This window comes from Pristiophorus japonicus, chromosome 18 (genome assembly GCF_044704955.1).
Source record: "Pristiophorus japonicus isolate sPriJap1 chromosome 18, sPriJap1.hap1, whole genome shotgun sequence".
Lineage (NCBI taxonomy): Eukaryota > Metazoa > Chordata > Chondrichthyes > Pristiophoridae > Pristiophorus > Pristiophorus japonicus.
Window position 1 is genome coordinate 12,891,194 of NC_091994.1, and position 14,724 is coordinate 12,905,917.

General features: G+C 42.9%; 1 protein-coding gene across 6 annotated transcripts in view; it reads left to right on the top strand.

Annotated features, from left to right (window-relative positions):
• Positions 1-14,724, top strand: part of LOC139228551 (PWWP domain-containing DNA repair factor 3A) — a 72,053-nt gene that overhangs the window by 4,968 nt on the left and 52,361 nt on the right. For 2 of the 6 annotated variants that reach the window (XM_070859652.1, XM_070859654.1), the window contains exons 2-3: positions 1,356-1,446; positions 13,724-13,831. In XM_070859652.1, the coding sequence (XP_070715753.1) occupies positions 13,781-13,831 (51 nt within the window). In that variant the 5' untranslated portion in view covers positions 1,356-1,446; positions 13,724-13,780. Of the gene's footprint in view, positions 1-1,355; positions 1,447-11,322; positions 11,401-13,723; positions 13,832-14,724 lie in introns of those variants that run through there. The other 4 variants (XM_070859653.1, XM_070859655.1, XM_070859651.1 and 1 more) reach the window with 4 other exon arrangements.

Here is a 14,724-nt window from a genome sequence, read left to right on the forward strand (position 1 = left end):
ACTACATTAAAGGCACTATACAAATAAATAGTTGTTGCTTGCCACTGGTTAGCCTAAGCCTGATTGTCGTCCAGACCTTGCTGCATGTGGGCATGGACTGCTTCATTTTCTGAGCAGTTGCGAATGGAACTCAACACTGCAATCGTCAGCGAGCATCACTTCTGACCTTTGTGATGGAAGAAAAGTCATTGAAGCAGCTAAAGATGGTTGGGCATAGGACACTTCCCTGAGGAACTCCAACAGCGATGTCCTGGGGCTGTGATGATTGACCTCCAACAACCACAACTTTCTTCCTTGGTGCTAGGTGTGACTCCATTCTCATTGACTTCAATTTTTCTCTGGCTCCTTGATGCCACACTTGGTCAATACTGCCTTGATGTCAAGGGCAGTTACACTCACCTCGCCTCGAGTTCAGCTTTTTTGTCCATGTTTGGAACAAGGCTGTAATTATGTCTGGGGCCGAGTGTTCCTTGCGGAACCCAAACTGAGCATCGGTAAGCAGGTTATTGGTGAGTAAGTGCTGCTTGATAGCATTGTCGACGACACCTTCCATCATTTTGCTGAAGATTGAGTGTAAGCTGATGGGGCGGTAATTAGCTGGATTGGATTTGTCCTGCTTTTGGTGGACAGGACATACCTGGGCAGTTTTCCCATTCAGGTAGATGCCAGTGTTGTAGCTGTACTGGAATAGCTTGGTTAGAGGTGCGGCTAGTTCTGGAGAACAAGCCTTCAGCATGACAGTCAGGACGTGGTAGCGTCCCAAAGCCTTTACTGTGTCCAGTGTGCTCAGCTGTTAATATTCAATGGAGTGAATAGAATTGTCTGAAGACTGTCTTCTGTGATGGTGGGGACCTCAGGAGGAGAGTGATATGGATCATCCACTTGGCACTTCTGACTGAAGATGGTTGGTGACGACGTGTAGTTCATGATAAGACTTTATTCCTTTAGAAAAACACACCTCATATTCACTGCTGCAGTGAAAATTGTGTATCTGTAAAAGTATTTAAATAAAAGCAGATAGCCTTCATATTGGAGCCAGAGAAATCTCTGAGCTCCTTCCAACTATTGAGTGAGTGGATAATGGTCGAGGGAGGTGGTGATTTGTAATGGAGCATGAGGTTTTGAGTTCCCCTACCCTTGCAGAATAATGAGCTAGTTTGGCTGCAGTTGGCATATTTTTCAGGTGATTTAACCAGACCTGGAAATGGGAGCCAGACTGGATGTGTGCTCATTATATGATTAACAGAAAATACTACATGTAGGACTAGTAGAGAATGAAACTTTGCTTATATGCAGTGTAGGTTTTTTTGATTAGCACACAATTTTCATCTGTTGTGTTTCTGGTATAAATATAGATGTCTCAAACTGCAGCAACTTATGATACCCAACTACACCTTGAGTGAGGGGTCAGATGACCACCAAAGACTCTTTTCCCCAAGTCAACAGGTAATGGTGTTTTTTTTATGATAAGCTTGACAAACAGATTGTGATATTCCATCATGGATAGATAGTGGCTTTGCAACATCAGCAACGTGCATTTATATAGCGTTTTTAACGTAGTGCAATGTCCCATGGCATTTCAGGCCAAGAGCAGATCAGACATGATCTTGTTGAATGGCTGAGTAGGCTTGAGGGACTGTATGGCCTACTCCTGCTCCTATTATGTTCCTATGTAGGTTTTAAGGAAGATATTAAAGGAGGAGAGAAATGTGGGGGCAGAGAAGTGTGGGAGGGCATTCCGAAGCTTAGGATCTATATGGCTGAAGGCATAGATACCAGTGGTGAGTCGATGGGAGTGGGGGATGCACGAGTGCAGAGTTGGAAGAAACCAGAATTCTTGGAAGGTTGGATGAGGTTTCAGAGAACGGAAGAGCAAGGCCATAAGAGGGATTTGAACGCGAGGATGAGAATTTAAAAATTAAGTTAGTGGACCAGGAGACAATATAGGTCAGTGAACACAGGGCTATCGGGTGAGCGGAACTTTGTGCAGGTTAAGTTACCGCAGTGATGTTTTGGATGAGCGGAAGTTAATGGAGCGCGGAAGCTGGGAGGAAGGCCAGGGAGCTTTGGAATAGTCGCGTCTGGAGGTAACATCAGAACATAAATAAGAGCAGAAGTAGGCCATCAGGCCCCTCGAGCTTATTCTGCCATTCAATAATATCATGGCTGACCTGATTTTGGCATCAACTCCACTTCTTTTCCCTTTTCCCCATAACCCTTTACTCCCTTATCTCAAAAATCTGTCTATCTCCACCTTAAATATATTGAATGACACAGCATCCACAGCTCTCTGCGGTAGAAAATTCCAAAGATTCACAACTGAGAAGAAATTCCTCCTCCGCTCCATTTTAAATGGGCGACCCCTTATTCTGAGACTATGCCCCCTAGTTCTAGGTTTCCCCCATGAGAGGAAATATCCTTTCTGCATCCACCCTGTCAAGCCCCCAAAGAATCTTACATGCTTCAATAAGATCACCTCTCAGTCTTCTAAACTCCAATGAGTATAGGCCCAACCTGCTCGATCTTTCTTCATATGACACCCCTTCATCTCAGGAATCAACCTCGTGAATCTTCTCTGAACAGCCTCCAATGCAAGTAATATCCCTCCTTAAATAAGGAGACCAATACTGTACTCTAGGTGTGGTCTCACCAACGCCCTATACAGTGGTAACAGGACTTCCTTTCTTTTATACTCCACCCCTTTGCAATAAAGCCCAACATTCCATTTGCTTTCCTAATTGCTTACTGTACTTGCATGCTAACAAAAGTGTAGATGAGGGTTCAGCAGCAGATAAGCGGAGACAGGCAATGTTGCAGAAATGGGCAGTCTTTATGATGGAGAGAATGAGGTCGGAAGTTCTGCTTCGGGTCAGTTAGGACATCAAGGCAGCAAGTAGTCTGTCGGCCTGAGACAGTCGCCAGGGAGGGGGATGGAATTTTTGACTCGGGATGGGAGTTTATGGTGGGGACCAGAAACTGGCTTCGGATTGCGGCTCATGCAGAATTAAATGTCGGACAAGGAATCTGAGTACACCAAAGTAATGGAGGGGTTGAGAGGGATGGTGGTAAAGTGGAGCATTGCAGAACACTAATGGTGACGGAATTGAGTTTTTTTTTCTTGGCCCCCGATAGTTCCATTTGAAGAAAGTAGTAAACAGTGGGTGGGGTGGAAATTGATGGTAAGTGAGGGAATGTCATTTCTTTGGCATCTAATCTTAAAAATATGGCAAAGGTGGCTTTACTGGAAAATTAGTCACTCTGCTGACTACTTTGGTTTTTCTTTCGATCCCGATTGTCACGTGTGCCAAGTATTCATACATTAAGATTAGCAGTGCATTGGGAGGAAAGGTAAGAATGGTCAGAGCATGTGATTTTAGTAAGCAGTCGTGTCTCTGGAAGGTGCTGGTCTTTTCCCTGCTGGGATCTATTTGATGTGGAAGTCAAAAACTGACAGTATAATTTATGTGCAGGAACACTTGAATTAAGAGTAACAATGGGCAGGCAGCTGTGCAGACTGGCAGAATGACAAACACTGGAAGTATGTTAATGTAGCACTGCATTCCTTCACTTGCTGATGACTTGACTGGGAACGGAGAGGAATCAGCCAAGGTTTTCTGCTTTTGATTCGTATTGGGTGACTTGTGCTGGAAAGCACAGGTGAATTGGTCTTGGCCTCTTGTGGTTGAACTGCATGGTGACCACTGAGGCGCTCAAAGGTGGCTACTTGGGTGAGCCAGCAGAGTACCTGGAGTCTGTGGAACTATATCCCAACAAGAGTCAGCCTAATGGCGAGGAGGAAATTGGTAAAGCAAAACTAGTAACAGTCAATTGAAAGTGGCTCAGACTCTAGTTCTACCTGCAAATGTCTAAACAAGCCCTTAGTAGCCCTAGATGTCTAACTGATTTTGTTGTTTGACAAGGGAAATTCATCATTTGTAGTTGTATTTTATCCACTTGCAACTTCAAAGGTTGGATTGCTAAGGGTATCCATTTAGCTGACTGGAGTTTCTAAAGTGTTGGGTCGGAGCCCTTGTCTTTTCAGTCAGCAAGAAAGTTCTGCTTGTAGAGCATGTCAATTAGTAGAGAAACTCACTTTTTAAAACTTAACTCTGGAATTCAGCTCTTTTGTCCATGTTTGGACCAAGGATGTAATGAGGTCTGGAACTGAGTGACCTTGGCAAAACCCAAATTGAGAATTGGTTAGCAGGTTCTTATTTCATAGTTTTAAGTGAGCATCTGTGTTGCTTTGTATGTAGAGAAAGGTAATCACATATTTATTTAATGTATTGAGAATAGAGGATTTTATGACATATTTTTCATGTACTTTTTAAAAATTCATTCACAGGATGTGGACATTGCTGGGAAGGCCAGCATTTATTGCCCATTTCAAAGTGCACTTGAGCAGGGGTGGTGAGCCGTCACCTTGAACCGCTGCAGCCGCTGCTCTTGGGTAGGGAGTTCCAGAATTTTGACTGTGTCTGAAGGAATGGCGATTTTATTTCCAAGTCAGGATGGTGTGTCCTAGGTGGTAGAGGTCGCAGGTTTGGGAGGTGCTGTCGAAGAAGCTGTGGCGAGTTGCTGCAGTGCATTTTATAGATGGTGTACACTGCAGCCATGTTGCGTCGATGGTGGAGGGAGTGAATATTTAAGGTGCTGATGCTTTGTTCTGGATGATGTTGAGCCTCTTGTGTTGTTGGAGCTGCACTCATCCAGACAAGTGTAGAGTATTCCATTACACTCCTGAATTGTGCCTTGTAGATGGTGGAAAGGCTTTGGGAAATCAAGAGGTGAATCACTCGCTGCAGAATAACCAGCCTCTGACCTGCTCTTGTCACCTATTTGTGTGGTCCATTTAAGTTTCTAGTCAATGGTGACCTCTCTTCTCCTCCTCCTCCCCCCCCCCCCCCCCCCCAGGATATTGATGGTGGGGTATTCAATGATAATGCCATTGAATGTCAGAGGGAGGTGGTTCGACTCTCTTCTTTGAGATGGTCATTGCCTGGTACGTGTGTGGCACGAATGTTACTTGCCACTTTTCAGCCTAAGCTGGATTGGGTTTTGTTGCATGTGGGCACAGACTGCCCACATGAAGAATTTCCAATGTAACTGAACACTACAATCATCAGCGAACATCCCCACTCTGACCTTGTATTCTGATCTTATGATGGAAAGAAGGCCATTGAAGCAGCTGAAGATGGTTGGGCCTAGGACACTGCCCTGTGGAACTCCTGCAGCAGTGACCTGGGACTGAGATGATTAGCCGCTAATAATCACAACCATCTTACTTTGCGCTATATATGACTCCAACCAGTGAAGAGTTTTTCTCCTGATCCTTATTGACTTCAATTTTACTTGGCTGCTTGGTAGTCACTCACCTCAACTCTGGAATTCTGCTCTTTTGTCCATGTAATGGGGTCTGGAGCCAAGTGGGCCTGGCAGAACCCAAGCTGAGCATCAGTGAACCAGGTTATTGGTGAGTAAGTGGCACTTGACGACACCTTCCATCAGTATCCTGATGATTGAGAGTAGACTGATGGGGTGGTAATTGGCCAAGTTGATTTTGACTTGCTTTTTGTGGACAATTTTCTACTTCATGGGTAGATGCCAGTGTTGTAGCTGTACTGGAACAGTTTGGTTAAAGTTGTGGTCGCGACAAGTCTTTAGCACTACAGCTAGGATGTTGTCGGGGCCCATGGCCTTGGCCATATCCAGTGTGCTCAGCCGTTGATATCACGTGGAGTGAATCACGTTGGCTGAAGACTGGTATCTGTGATGGAGTTCTCAGGAGGAGGCTGAAATGGATCATTCACTCTGAATTACTGGCTGAAGATGGTTGTGGACGTTTCAGCCTTGTATTTTGCACTCATACTGAGCTCTGCCATCATTGAGGATTGGGATATTCATGGAGCCTCCTCCTTCCGTTAGCTAATGAATTGTCCACCACCATTCATGACTAGATGTGTCAGGACTGCAGAGTTTTGATTGTGGGGTTGCTTCTGTTTAGCATACACATAGTGTTTTGTAGTTTCACCAGGTTGCCACCTAATTGTTAGGTGCGCCTGCTGCTGCTGCTTTTGGCATTATCTTCTACACTCTTCATTGAACCAGATTGATCACCTGGTTTAGAATGAGGGACATATGGGGCCATGAGTTTGCATATTGTAGTGGAATACAATTCTACTGCTAATGGTCCACAAGCCTCATGGATGCCCAGTTTTGAGCTGCTAGATCTGTTCTGAATCTATTTCATTTAATCCGGTGGTCGTGCCACGCAACATGATGGATGTTCTCAGCGTGAAGACGGAACTTGTCTCCACAAGACCTCTGCGGTGGTCACTCCTACCAATACTGTCATGGACAGATGCATCTGCGACAGGTAGTATGGTGAGGTCAAGTAGGTTTTTTTCCCTCATTGGATCTTTCGCCATCTGCACAAGTCCAGTCCAGTAATGTCCATCAGGACTAGGCCAGTTTGGTCAGTGTTAGGGTAAAAAGACGACATCTCTTCCTCAAGGTGGACTCCCAGATATAAGGAATCGACACCTGCCCCCTCTCGTAAAGCGACCACAGAATCACTAAGACTAAACCTTGGTTCAACCGGTTTTTATTCAAGCACGCTCGGGAATGTTCCGACGAACACTTCCACAATCAGAGGTTTTACAATTATACAGTTTTTCGAGGTGTGCGACCCTCCTACAAAACCACCGATTGGCCTACTGCTCAGACTGGCTGAGTGGTAATCCCCCCATTTGTCCATCTCTCATCACATGTCGCCCTTCTGGACTGTGTTATTCAATGGTGTCAACTTTGCCTCAGTTTCTCATGATGTGTTGATATTGTTATCCAGGGTGGTGCCTCCTTATCCCTCTCCCAAGAACTCTAAATCAAAACTATCAGTCGATACCATCCTGTTCCCAAACTGCTATAATCTATGTTCCCAAACACTTGTGTCCTTGTCCTGTACTAAATATGTACGCTTCCATGAGTCTGTTCTAAGGTTAATCCAGCGGATGGTTTATTTAACCATCAGGCATTGCTGCTTCCCTCTTCTTAACCCAATGTAAGCGAGTATATAAATATACTTTGCATACATAAGCGAGTTTTATATATAATCAGTCAATCAGAATCCCTACCAGAATACAGAGGAACTCCTGATTCCTCAGAACCTCCTAATACTGATGAGCTCTTTTAATCCGGACCATTATACATGTCCGATCAGTTCACTACCTTCAGTATCCACTTTTGTGACTTTCGGTCTGTCTCCACTCTCGTGACGTTTTTTTTTTATCCCCTTAGTCAGTAGTGGTGCTACCGAGCCACTCTTGGTGATGGACATTAAATCCTCTCTGAATACATTCTGTGCCCTTGCTACTCTTAGTGCTTCTTCCAAGTGGTGTTCAACATCGACCATTACTGATTCATCAATGAGGGAAGGCGGTAAGCAATGTTCCCTCTAAGCTGTGTAGCAATGGGAAAGGTCCTACGCAGGCCACTCATCGGCTTCACCGTTGTAAATACCACACAAGCGTAGAAATTTAAAGGGACTGCACGCTAATAGAGGCAGGCCACACTGAACAAAGCACACTAGTGGAGACCGACCAATGGTCACAAAAATGGATAATGAAGGTAGTGAATTGATCTGACACGCAAAATGGTCCAGATTAAAAAAGGGTTTATCAGTATTGGGAGGTTCTGAGGAATCAGGAGTTCCTCTGTATTCCGGTAGGGATTGTGATTGACAGATTTATATATAAAACTCGCTTATGTATGTAAAGTATGCTTATACATTTGCTTACATTGGGTTAAAAAGAGGGAAGCAGCAATGCCTGATGGGTAAATAAACCATCTGTTGTTTTGGACCCTGAATCTCTGTCTAGTGTATGTTTAGCTTGTGTTTTGAAGAAAAGGAAATCCTTTGACAGCCCCTGATCCATTCCAGTAAACTGGTGTACCATATAGTGGTTCTTTGTTTTAATACCTGTCTGTTATTTACCTAGATAAAACAAGATGGACTGGATCATGGGTGATGCAGTGTCCACTTTAAAAAGAGGTGACACGGTGCTGAAGATAATATCTAGTATAAATAAAACCAAAAACATGACTGACACAGGTTACAGTGGGAATAAGAGATGATTGAAGAGTAACACAGATGAAATTGGCTATGCAACATTACAGCATTTTTGGCTTTAATGTGCTAATTCTGCCCAGTGGCATGATAGTAATGTGATAATCAAACACACTCTCTCTGTTGTCTTTGAAATGCATTGTGTATCTGCTATCAAGATTATCAGTAAGTTTATATTTTGCACGCTTAACACACTATAATCCTTTTTGAATTAGTGAAGAAGTGAGTGTTTGAGGAAAGAAAAGAATGACTTGCATTTATATAGTGCCTTTCACAACCACCGGACATCTCAAAGTGCTTTGCAGCCAACAAAGTACTTTTGGAGTGTAGTCACTTGTAATGTGGTAAACGCGGCAGCCAATTTGCGCACAAGCAGGCTCCCACAAACAGCAATGTGATAATGACAAGATAATTTTTTTTAATGTTTGAGGGATAAATACTGACCAGGACACTGGGAATACTTCGAAATAATGCCATGGGATCTTTTACATCCACTTGAGCAGATGGGTCCATGGTTTAACATCTCATCCAAAGGAAGGCTTAATATTCAAATATAATGGTTTACTCTCCTTGGGTAGATACTGTGCCTTTACCTTTCAAAACTGCATCATCAGTCCCCTACTCAAGAAATCTACCCTTGGCCCCTTTGTTCTTGCAAACTACCACGCCATCTCCATTTCTTCTTGAATGTGTTACCCTCTCGAGCCTCTGCTTCCCCCTACAACTCCATGATTGATCTCTCCAATCAAGTTTCTACCTTTGCCACAGCACTGAAAAGGCTGTAAATCAGTCATGTGATAGCCTCTGTGACTTGGTCTGCTAGCCTTCCTTGTCCTTCTGTCGACCTCTGCAGCTTTTGACACGATCAACCACATAGTCCTCATTCAATGCATCTTCTCTGTTTTTCTGCTCAATGAAAACTGTACACACACACTTCCATTGTTGCCTATCCATTCATAGCTAGCACATCTCCTTTTAATCTTCAGCATTGTTACCTTTGCAATCCAACAAGGATCTACTTGATATAATCAGCCTATATGGGGAACCTGACCTGGGTGTCTTCAGATGATGTCATTAAAAGGCAGCATGCAGATGCGGAAGAAAAGGGGGGGGGGTGGGGGCACATCCCCCTCCCCCTTTCTTCCGCATCTGCATGCTGCCTTTTAGTGACATCATCTGAAGACACCCAGGTCAGGTTCCCCATATAGGCTGACTATATCAAGCTCCACCTCTCGACCCATCCACTGCCTCTTGTCAGACAGCTTGTCTGACATTCATTCCGGGATAAGCCGCAGTTTCCTCCAGTTAAAGATGGAAGCCATTGTTTTTGGCCCCTTGCACAACGCTCTTGTTCTTGGGAGCAATCCATCTCCCACCCGGCCACTGCTGCTTAAAACATACCATAACCATAGCATAGTATTTGACCCCAAGCTGAGCTTCCGACCCTTTGTGTTTTCCATTACAAAGGCAGCTGACTTCCACCTCAATAACTTTGCCTTCGTGTGCTCCTGCCTCAGCCCATCTGATGCTGAAATCATCATCCACGCCTTTGTCACTTCCAGACTTGACTGTTCTAACGCTCGCCTTGCCGGCCTCCCATCCTCCACCTCCATAAGGTTCAGTTCAACCAAAGCTCTGCTGCCTATATTCATCACCCTGTGCTCATTGACCTACATTGATTCCTGTTTCCCTACATTACAACAGTCTACATTTCAAAAGTTCTTAATTTGTTGTAAAGCACTTTGGGATGCTGTGAGATCGTGAAAGGCTATATATAAATACAAGTTCTTTCTTTGACCAAGCTTTAAGTCACCCCTCTTAATATTTTCTTCTTTGGCTTGGTGTCAAGATTTGTCTGATTATGCTTATTTGATCCATCTTGAGTTATTTCTCTGTAGTAAAGATACTATATAAGTTTTAAGATGCTTTGAGGTTGTTTCCCCTAGTTGGAAAGTCTAGAACTAGGGGGCTTAGTCTCAGGATCGGGTATCAGCCATTTAAGACGGAGATGAGGAGGAATTTCTTCACGCAGAGCGTTGTGATTCTTTGGAATTCTCTATCCCAAAGGGCTGTGGATGCTCAGTCGTTGTATGTTCTATGTGCTGACAGATTTTTGAACTGTTAGGGAATCGAGGGATATGGGAATCGGGCGGGAAAGTGAAGTTGACGTCGAAGATCAGCCATTACCTTATTGCTGGTTCGAGGGGCTGTATGCCTACTCCTAATTCTTGTGTTTAAGTTGTTGTAGCGTGCAGTGCAAGTCATTAAAGAACCCTCTTTTCACAAGGGCAGGAGCTTGAATACATTGTTCACAATCAGGATACCAGTATTGATTTTCTCGTTCCTGGGTGTTTTACATTAATAAATACTTATAGGATAGTGGTATGAAATGCAAGTTTGTGTTGGTTATAGTTTACAATTCACAATTTTATACCTGAACGGTTTCACTGGAATTTGTGGGTGTAAGCAGGCATATTGCATAGGTTTGTTCTGCAGTGGCTACAGTGGTGGTGTCTGATCTGTGGCTGGATCCACCTGCAAGTTATTCCTTATGCTGTAAAAATTAATGGCAGGGGCTAAGGAAACTCTTCATTGTACACAGTGGTGCAGAATGTGGAGGAACTGCCTTCAAAAAAAGCTGTAGGTGTGTAAATTGTTTTTGTAAGATTTAATTTGATTTTTAAATGTGGTTTCCTATTTTGAAGCCCCCACTACTACACTACCACCACTCAGCTGGGCTTGCAGCTATGTCAGTCTGAATATTCTAAAATTCAGAGAACTGAGTTTAGTTGAAGTTTCTAAGATTGTTTGTTGTTTTCTTCGAACTCTATTAAATCTCCAGCTAGCACTCTGCTCCTGCACTTAACTGCTACGTCAACTACTTTTTCCACATGCTGTGGTCTCCCCTGTGGCTGCCCTTCCTCAAGTTGTTCCTCTTCGATTAAGTATTCATTATTGGAAAACTTATTTACTCAGATAATTCCCTCAGGAGTCCTGCATTGAATTCTATCTTTCCACCTGCTTCCAGCCTTCATCTATCGCCAACAGGATGACTACCTGTCTGAATGAATGAATGCGTGCAAGAAATCTTCTGTCTCCCAAATAACATTGCATTCTGTACCAAAAAAATAATGAAATCACTTCTAACTAACATTTGATTTATAAGACTTAATTTATTGTTCTTGTGTCGTCAACAGTACTATCAAGCAGGACCACTCGACTCCAGACCTCATTACAGCCATGGTCCAAACATGGACAAGAGCTGAATTTGAGAGGTGAGAGTGATTGCCTTTGACATCAAGGCAGCATTTGACCAAGTGTGGCATCAAGGAGCCCTCATCAAATTGAAGTCAATGGGAATCGGGGAAAACTCTCCTGGCTGGAGTAATACCTAGCACAAAGGAAGATGGTTGTGGTTGTTGGAGGACAATCATCTCAGTCCTAGGACATCGCTGCAGGAGATCCTCAGGGCAGTGTCCTGGGCCCAACCATCTTCAGCTGCTTCATCAATGACCTTCCCTCCATCATAAGGTCAGAAGTGTGGGTGTTTGCTGATTGTGCAATGTTCAGTTCCATTCGCTACTCCTCAGATAATGAAGCAGTCCATGTCCGAATGCAGTTAAGACCTGGATGACGTTCAGGCTTGGGCTCATAAGTGGCAAGTAACATTTGCACCCCGGAAGTGCCAGACAATGATTATTTCGAACAAGCGAGAGTCTAACCATCGCTCCTTGACACAACAGCATTACTATTGCTGAATCCCCCACCATCAACAACCTTTGGGGGGGCGGGGCACCATTGACCTGAAACTAAACTGGACCAGTCACACACATACTGTGGCTACAAGAGCAGGTCAGAGGCTGGGTATTCTGCGGTGAGTGTTTCGCTTCCTGGCTGCCCAGAACCTTTCCACCATCTACAAGTCAGAAGTGCGATGGAATGCTCTCCATTTGCCTGGATGAATGCAGCTCCAACAACACTAGAATCTTGACACCATCCAGGACAAAGCAAGCCTGCTTGATTGTCACCCCATCCACCATTTAAACATTCATTCCCTGCACCACCGGTGCACAGTGGCTGCAGTGCTAGCATCTACAAGATGCACTGCAGCAACTCGCCAAGGTTTCAGCAGCAGCAGCACCTCCCAAACCTGCGACCTCTACCACCTAGAAGCACAAGGGCAGCAGGCGCAGGGGAGCGCCATCACTTGCAAGTTCCCCTCCAAGTTGCACACCATCCTGACTTGGAAATATATCGCTGTTCTTTCATCGTAGCTGGTCAAATTCCTGGAACAGCACTGTGGGAGTACCTTCACCATAAGGACTGCAGCGTTTTAAGCAAGTGGCTCACCACCACTTTCTCATGGGCAATAAATGCCAGTGACGTCCACATCCTGGAATGAATAATTAAAAAAAATCTCCATTTGTGGAATAAACACAATATTCACCAGTTTCATCTGCAATATTCTCAATTTTACTAATTTCAAAAGAAATGCTTGGTGTTTATTCAACAATATCACTATTTAGATATGTAATCATGTTCTGTTTTTTGATTTGATTTTTTGAACATCTGTCAATCACATTTCATTCTGTCATGGAATATTACAAATACTCCATTTCATTTGGAGTTTTTTGTTAGAAGGTAGGGTCGTTGTGAGCAAGGGATTATTGGCAGATTGAGATACGGTCAAAATTGTGCATTGATTTGTCTTGTCTTTTTGTCTGCAGCATCTTGTTCTGTCTTTTCTTTGTTTCAGCAATTTCTAATACTTGTTCTTGTACACATTTTGAACTTTTTCAGACCAATCATTATGCTACTGATATTTTATGCAGGTCATGCTGAAAACATTTTTTAAGTAGCTGGTTCATGATTGCTACCTTTTTTCCTCTGATTTATTGGGGTGGGAAGGGGGAATAATGAAAGCATATTTAGCTCTTAGTGAAGAACTGTTTCGACTGCCTTGCTTTGTACCATATTTCATGTAGATTAATTTGTTTCTAATGGAAAAATGTACGTGTTAATTTCATTAGTATTCATGAGTCTCCTACTTGTTTTGTAGCTTCTGTTGAAGTTAAGAGGATCTAGCTTCTATATAGCAGTGTGATTTATGATCATATCTGTGCATTTTTAATCTGTTTGCTTTAAACCTGGTTATTTTTGTGGGTTCTTAAGAGTTTTTAAACCAAAATTTGAATAGTGCTGACAATGCAAAACTTTAAGTTGCTATCCCTCCCAAATGGCTGAAAATGAAATTGTACTGCTCGAAGCAATGGCCATTGTATAAAAGAGATTTTAAGTATCCATTCTAATGTAATGTGGATTGCTAAACTGCTGTGGTGTACCTAAAAAGGTATGGTGTAAATTAAAGATTATTACTGCCAAATTTCACTCTACAAATTGAGGTTTACCATAAATGTCTCATTTTTCACCAGTGTTGGCAGCTTTGAAAATATTCTTTGCCAGTGCTTCCAGATTTACAGTATCAGTCAATATTTATGTATAAATATAAAAATTTTTAGATGACCATGGATCAAAATTTTAATTGCTTCGTGTTACCGAGGAACCATCAGAGTAAAATGTTTGTTTTTGGTTTTGCAGCATTTAGATGTAGCCCTTGACTGCCTGGGTATGCACTGTTCCGAAAAGGGATAAGCAATGACTGAGTTCATCTTCTGCAGATGGCAAGGTCGGCTGTGGCCTGCAAGAGTAAGTTGACTTATTCATCTGTCTTTTTTCTTCCATTATTGGATATATTTGCTTTATCTGATGTCATCAAGTTTGTTATCCCCTCCATTTTACCACTTTATGTTTGTATTCATTTTGATACTGAACACTGGCCACAACTAAAACCCATTCCGTGGCTCAGTGTCACTTAGCCTAGCTACATTAAACTCATTTTCTAAATCTGTTTTATCTATTTATAGAGACTTGTGCAATTGTCCAATTTTTACTCTTGCCTGATATTCACGGCTGTCTGTACTCTCAGGATAAACTTTCTTGCCAATAACCAAGAAACTCAAAACTAGATTTTTTTTTTTTTGCTAAAGAGTCCAGAGCCTTGTATGGGACTCGTTATTTTTATGCATTTTCAACATTTTGTTTGTTGAAAATCAATGTTTTGAACCGAAGTAATTTTGAGAAACCATGTTTAAGCTTAAAGGTTGCAAATCGGAGAACAGACAAGGGGCAGTGGCAGTTTGATGCCTAGTTTCAGCTTTTTAAACTTTTTGAAATGCAAGAGGGAAGCAGGATGTCATGCTGTATAATTTGTGCAGAACTTGAGGCTATAATGCCACAGTTTTACATAATATCCATCAGGGGAGAGTGGATTAAAATTTCCTCAAGTCTGATGAAACTTTAAAAGATCAATTAAGTGGCTCTGACGAGACATTGTATGAGTTGTGCTGTTTAAAAATTGAGATTTTACTGCTTTTGGCATCGTAGTTTTCAGGTTTACGAGATGCTGAAAGGGCAAACTGGTTTGTGATAGCCTTGCACATTGAATGCAAGGAACTCTGGCACTTTTTTCACTCCCAATATCACGCTACCCTGGTAACCATGTGTTGCAGATTTTGTAACTGTAGATGACACTCTAGGAG